Raw genomic sequence first — 6,500 nt, 5'->3', positions numbered from 1 at the left:
GCCGCTGAGGGGTTTCAGCCTTCGCCAGGCAGAAAGGGGGCTGTCCAGTGTGGACTAAGGGAGTGTCCCAGGTCGGAGTGAGCTCTGAAAGCTGGCTGGGCACACAGCCGCCTCCCAGACCCCAGCGCCATCCCGGCAGACACCTGCATCCCACACTCCGAGCCTCCCCACCGGCCCATTCCCCTGAGACCACGGGGTTTCCCCTGCTCGAACTTCAGCTTCATAACCCTATCATTATTTTGTTAAATTAAAAACTATATATCCCCGTCTGGCTCACACGCTTGTCTCCCCATCTTTTGCCCTCTACTTTTTGTAACAGGGGGCAGAGGGCTAGAACGTGACCGGCTGGTTCCACCGTGACCGCTTTCCAGTGAAGGAGGGATATTGTTTTCAAGGAAGGTGCGCTCGGTCACTCCCTGCCAGCATGGCTTTGTGCTGGGGCTCTGTGAGTCTGGGGCTGGCGTGGGAGGGGCAGGGAGTGTGGCTGTTCTGTGCCCTCTGGGTGTGTGTGAGGGTCTGTAGACTAGGAGCCTGGTGCCAGCCAGCAATGTCCAGAACCCTTCTCTCTGGTCTCTGCACAGTCGCTTGCCACTCTGCCTTGGTCACTGTAGCCCTAGCTCCTTCCCCCCCTCCGCCCCACCCACCCCCATGAAAGGAGGCCACCGTGAGAAATTGGTCTGTCTTTGCATCTCATTTACATAAATATTTATTAATCGTCATTAAACTGAACAGAAACACGCAATGCACTTCGGGTGTCCGCCGGGAGTTCATCTTCGCTACAAGAGGAAGGTAAAATTATGTGTAGGTGTGTGGGTGTGTGGGTGAGTGTGTGGGTGTGTGTGTGTGTCGCCTGTGGGTTTGCATTTTTGCATCGTGTGCTTGAACGCCTGGGCCCCTGCCTCTGACAGCGAGAAGTTCACCTTTTGCTCCTTTGGGGAGAGACCTCCCAGAAGGAGCCCACAGCTCTCCCTGTCCACCTGCCAGGCAATTGCCCGGAGGACACCCTGGACAAAATAAACCCTTCTCCAGCCACTGGGAACCGCTGGGCACCTGGTGCCCACCGAGGCACCCGTCTGCGCAGGGATGGGAGCGCCCCCTCCTCGCCTCACCCCTGGGGGAGGGGAAGGAAGTGCCCACTGGGTAGGGGGCAGTGAGCTCACCTCCTTGAGCCACCCAGGACGCCGGTGCCAGGCCTGCACGTGCCTGCAGTGCAGTGTGGTGTGTGTGTGTGAGTGTGTGTGTGTGTGTGTGTGTCTCTCATGCAAACCCTCCCTCCCCAAACCGACCCCCCAACAGTTTGCCATTCCATACAAATTTGGAAACAGGTTTTTAAAAAACAGCATGACGCACAACGGGGACGGGGTGGGGGAGGGCAGTGGCACTGGGGCCCCAAATCTCCGAGTCACTGATTGTAAGAACCTGGGGAGGGGAGGGGGCGGCGCGGGCCCCCACTTCACCAAAGTGCACAGACCCGCGCTGGGGCGGGGCGGCCGGCAGCCGGGAGGGGCACCCCGGACAGGCGGACCGCTAGGCTCAGTCAGAACCTCCTTGCATAGATATTTGTGTCTTTTTATTATTGGTAGTATTTTTTTTTTTTTTTGCCATTTATTGCTTCTAAAAGTTCTTACTGCGTTTTCTCTCCGATCCGGACTCTGCGTTCGGCCTCCGTCGCCTCTTAGCTTTTTTGTTTTGTTTTGTTTTTTGTATGTTTGTTTAAAAAAAATGAAAAGGGAAAAACGGTTTCTAGTTACAAACTGTCTCGGTCTCTCTCTTTCCTCTCAATGCACGTCCCCTCCCGCCAAAATTAAAATCGCAAAAAGCGGAGACTCGGGGTTGGGGGTGAAGGCGGTCCAGGCTGGGGCTCGGGCGCCCTAACTTCTGGCCTCCTCAAGAAAGAGGGGACGCCCGGCTGCTGTCTGCCTCGGCAGGTCGGCGTCTGTTTTTACAACAATAAATCGGGAGAGGGGAAAACCGAATCCCACAGCTCGGCTGCCGCCTTACCAACGCCTTCGGGCCTGCAGGGAGGAGAGGGCGCAGGACACCCAAACGGAGGTGTTGGGGTGGGCGCACGTGGTCCCTAGGAAGCCCCCGGAGCGAGGTCCCTGGAGAAGCACTTCCTGGGAGAGAGGAGGAGGGAACCCCTTGGGGGAGAGAGGAGGCGAGGCCCCTGGGGGAAGCGAGGCCCCTGGGACGGGCCACCCACACGGAAGAGGTCCGCGCCGCTCCGGAGAGGGCCCGCTCCCCGCGCCCGGCGCCGGGGAAGGTGGGGACGCCCCTGCCCTCGCGGGCAAAGGCCAAAGAAAAAGAAGGGGGGCCGGCGCGAGGTCTCAGTTATGGAAAAACGCATTGAGCTCCTCGTACATGGGGCCCCGGTCGTGGTGAAGGTGCATATCGTAAGACAAGAGATTCTCAGAGTGGACGCCCCCGCGCACAGCCGACGAGCCGAAGACCAGCCCGTGGCCCGCGGGCCGCGAGCCCGGCAGCGCCGAGTAGTGCATAGAGTAGTGGTAGCTCTTCTCGTGGTCGGGCGACGAGTCCTGCTTGAGCGAGAAGTTGCCATTGAGGCAGAGCGGGGGGCTGAGCGGGCCCTCGTACTCGGAGCTGTTGTAGTCCGGGCTCGCGCCGCCGCCGCCCGCAGCCGCGTACAGCGTCTCGTAGGCGGCACAGTAGCCGTGGGTCCGCAGGGCGTGCGCCGCGCCGCCGCCCAGGCCGCCGGCCGCCTGGCACTGTGCGCCCGCCAAGCGCGAGCACGGGTACGGGTAGGGGTGCATGGCGAACGGGCCGCCGGAGCCGTGGAAGCGGCCCGCGCCGTCGGCGCCCTGCTCCGTGAGGAAGTTGCGCGAGTTGAGCTGCAGGCAGCCGGCCACCAGGTTGGTGGTGGGCTGTGACAGACCCTTGCACAGCGTCTGCACGTAGGACACCAGGTCCGGCCGCTTGCCGGAGCGCAGGATCTCCGAGAGCGCCCAGATGTAGTTCTTGGCGAGGCGCAGCGTCTCGATCTTGGACAGCTTCTGCGTCTTGGAGTAGCAGGGCACCACCTTGCGCAGGTTGTCCAGCGCGGCGTTCAGGTCGTGCATACGGTTGCGCTCCCGCGCGTTCGCCTTCTGCCGCCGCAGCTTGGAGCGCTCCAGGCGCGCCTTGGTCATCTTGCGCTTCTTGGGCCCGCGCTTCTTGGGCCGCTCGCCCTCCGCCTCGTCCAGCCCTTCCTCCTCCTCCTCTTCCTCCTCCTCCTCGCCCCCCAGCTCGCCTTCCTCCTTGACCTCTGCTAGCGTGGCCTCCGACACCTCTTCTCCGCGGAGGGGGACCGGCTTGGCGGCCCGGGCGGGCCCGGGAGCCCCCGGCCCGGGCGCAGGAGGAGGTGGCGGCGGCGCGTCGCCCTTGTCGCTCCTCGGCTCGTCGTCGTCGCCGTCGCCCCAGCTGGCGAACTTGGGCACGTCCGAGAGGAGGCCGGGCTCGCTGAACAGGCGGGTCAGCATGGTGCCTGAGGGCGCCCCGCGGGCGGGCGGGCAGGAAGAGGAGACAGACAGCACAGAGTGAGGGGCGCGCTGGGGTCACGGCGCCCGCCACCCGCCGCCACCCCCACGCCCAAGGCTCGTGCGGACGCCTGCCCGGGGGATGGGGGGGTCCCGGGATGCCCACCTCCTCCGCCTGCCCCGCCCAGAGCCGGCCCAGCCCTGCCCCGCCGCCCGCCGCCGGGGATCTCGGCCCAGGCCCTCTCGCCGGCTCTGGGCCCCAGCTCCGCCCCTCGCTTGAATGGGGGGCCAGCTCTTCCTCTGGGTCAGGGCGGGAACCGAGCGGGGGGCTTCAGGGACCAGATAGCTTCGCCAGGGCAGGCGGCGCGCTCGCCCCAAAGCCTCTTGCCTGCCCGCGGCGGAGAGAGGCTGGGCGGCCGCGGGTGCGGACAGCTGCCCGGTTCCGCGGCTCTCGCGGCCCGGGGGGCCCCCCGGCCGGGCTCCCCCACCCCTCCCGTGGCTCTCACCCCCACGCTCCCTAATCCAATTTGCAACTTGGCCGCGCGCCGCCCCCGGCTCGGCCCCCACCCCCGCAGCCCCAGTTCCAGAGGCGGGAGGATCGACTCCTGCAGCCGGTGAGTCCCCAGCTCGCGGAGCCCGCTCTGGGTGGCGAGGGCTGTAACACCGGGCGTGGGGAGGAGACAGAGAAGCGAGCCCCGTCCGTCTCCCCTGCGGTCGGGGACCCCCTTCCCCCCTGCAAACTGCCTCCCTCCCACACGGCTCTTCAGATCTCGTTGTATTTCGGGATTGATGGGAGGGGGGGAGAATCCAAATTTGTTTGTTTGCTTCTCTTTCTTTGGTGGTGGGGAAAGGTCGCAGGTTCCTTCGGGACAACCAAGGCGGGGGTCCCCATCTCGGCCTCTTCGCGCCCCCGCCCCGTGATTCTGCCTCCCCTCACCCCAGCCCATTGCAGACAGAGACACCTCCCTCCGTGGCCCCCTGAGCTGCAGCCCCTAGGGGAGCGCGAACCCGGGGTGCCTCGGATGCCCACCCAGTGCGGGAGGGACGGTCCCGGGAAGGGGGGATCTGGGGACTCTCCCCTCGGCCGAAGTGGCCGCCCCCTCCCAGTCGGCGGGTCGGATGCAGCCCCCTTTCGGACAACTTACCTCGGAGAGGAGTCAAGGGGAGAGGGGAGGGGAGGGGGGAGGGGGCGAGAGAGAGGGGGGAGAAGAGGGCTCTTCTCGCTTATTTCATTGTTCCCCCATCTTCAGGGAGCGGGGGCAGCGGCTCCTCAAGGCGGCGGGCGCCGGCGTCTTCAGAGCGCCATGCGAACCGCGGAGCGAGTGTGGCATCTCTACCAGGCGGGGTACCAGCCTCTATGCCAGGCCATATGGGCTTGGCACGTCACGGGCAGCAGCTATCACATGAGAGACGGTGATTGGCATGCGTCTGCATTGGGGGAGAGCCGGCTCCCCCGGGACCCGCCGCCATCTGTCACTCTCTACTCCAAAAAAAAAAAAAAATTAAATAAATAAAGGAAATAAATAAATATCTCCGCCGCCCTCCCCTCCCCGCCCAACGCAAGGGAAGCAGGGATTGAGAGGGAGGTGGGAGGAGTTGCCCCCCCTCGGATAAAGAGCCCCCCCATCTGGGGACAATGGGTGGCAAGGCTGGGAACTGGGGGCTTGGGGTAACCACCAATTCTGTGGCTCCTCTGGGGTCCTGCTCTGTCCATTTCCTTCTCTGCGGGCCTCCAAGGAGGGTCAGGGAGCAGACCCTGGGTGGGGAGAAGGGGCTCCTCTGCTTGCCCTCTCTCCCCTGGAGGGTCCCCTCCACCACAAAGGGACAGCTGAGGCCCCCTCCTGGGGTGGGCGTAGGGGGCGTCCCTGGCCCAAGCCCCATAGGTAGATGTTGGCACCCTGCCATCCCTCATCCCTGTCTGCCCCTCCCCCACCCACCCGCACGCACACACAACATATGTGGCTGAACGAAATTCAAACCAAGGCGAAGAGAGAGAAAGGGGAAGATTTGCCTGGTGTCTGTGCCTCTGCATGGGCGTGTGTGTGTCTGTGGGGACATGTGTGTGTTTCTGTAGAGTCAGCCGCCAGGAGAGAGCGCGGTGGATGTGGGGGCATGTGTGCGCTGGGGTGCGGGGCGGGGGGAGGGCAGGACCCCTGAGATAAGCCATGCGCCCACCCCTCCAGGGGGAGAGGAGAGGGTCTGGTCTGGACTCCTAACCCAGAAACCTCTCGCTCCCTCTCCTCCCCCATCTACTTCCCCTGGCAGACAGGCAACCATCCCACCAGCCGTGCTCCCCTGGCCTTGCACTTGGAGGAGGAGGGGCTGTGCTGGGAACTGTCTAGAGTTCCTGGATGCGACACAAGCACCCGCCTCGCCCTGCAAAGCACACAGAAACCACCATGGCCACCAGGGCAGGCAGGTCAGACAGGTGTCTTGAGAAGGAAGGTGGGAAATCACCTTTTGCCCTCCCTCTGGGTCACACAGAGATGCCAGTGGCATAGGTTGAGGCAGGTAGTGGCACACACGCCCCCACACGCACCTGTTCCTCGCCCTGGGGTACGGAAAATGGACACACACCCCTGCTCCAACACACACGTGCCTGGGGGCAGGTAGTCACAGCCAGGCGTAGGGAGACCCTTGCCCGCACCCAGCTCAGGCATTTGTGTGTCTCAGACCCACACCGCCTGCCCGTCCTCCACACCCTCCACCTGCAGGTGCACACCCAACTTCAGCTCCACGTTGGGCATACACACGTGGCTGGTGTCAGAAGCGTGCCGAGCCGAGCGAGAGGAGGGCTTCTCCCTCAGGCTGGGTGGGCACGGGCCTCCCCCTCTGCAGCTTCCGAAGGGACGTTGGGCTGTGAGACGCTGATGGACGCCACCAAGGCTGCGTTGGTTCTAACTGGAGACAGGTGATGAGCCGGGAGGCCTGTCTGGGGTGCTCAGAGGCAGGAGGCCGGGAGCTGCAAGAGCCTTGGAATGCACCCTCCCAATGCCTCACTTTCCAGAGGCCGTGGTGGGAAACGGA

At 64.1% G+C, this 6,500-nt stretch overlaps 1 protein-coding gene across 1 annotated transcript; it reads right to left on the bottom strand.

Moving 5' to 3' along the window:
- Positions 1 to 2,327: 2,327 nt before the first annotated feature.
- NEUROD2 (neuronal differentiation 2) lies at positions 2,328 to 3,476 on the bottom strand. The gene has a single exon (XM_062175003.1). It carries the CDS (start codon positions 3,474 to 3,476, stop codon positions 2,328 to 2,330), a length of 1,149 nt encoding a protein of 382 aa, XP_062030987.1.
- Positions 3,477 to 6,500: the final 3,024 nt, after the last annotated feature.

Source organism: Lepus europaeus, chromosome 18, assembly GCF_033115175.1.
Source record: "Lepus europaeus isolate LE1 chromosome 18, mLepTim1.pri, whole genome shotgun sequence".
Classification (NCBI taxonomy): domain Eukaryota; kingdom Metazoa; phylum Chordata; class Mammalia; order Lagomorpha; family Leporidae; genus Lepus; species Lepus europaeus.
The sequence above is the reverse complement of the archived record's forward strand: the minus strand, read 5'-3'. Positions and strand labels throughout refer to the sequence as shown.

Bases quoted from the DNA above. Each gene is read 5' to 3' on its own strand.
- NEUROD2 (XM_062175003.1), bottom strand. From the start codon at position 3,476: ATGCTGACCCGCCTGTTCAGCGAGCCCGGCCTCCTCTCGGACGTGCCC.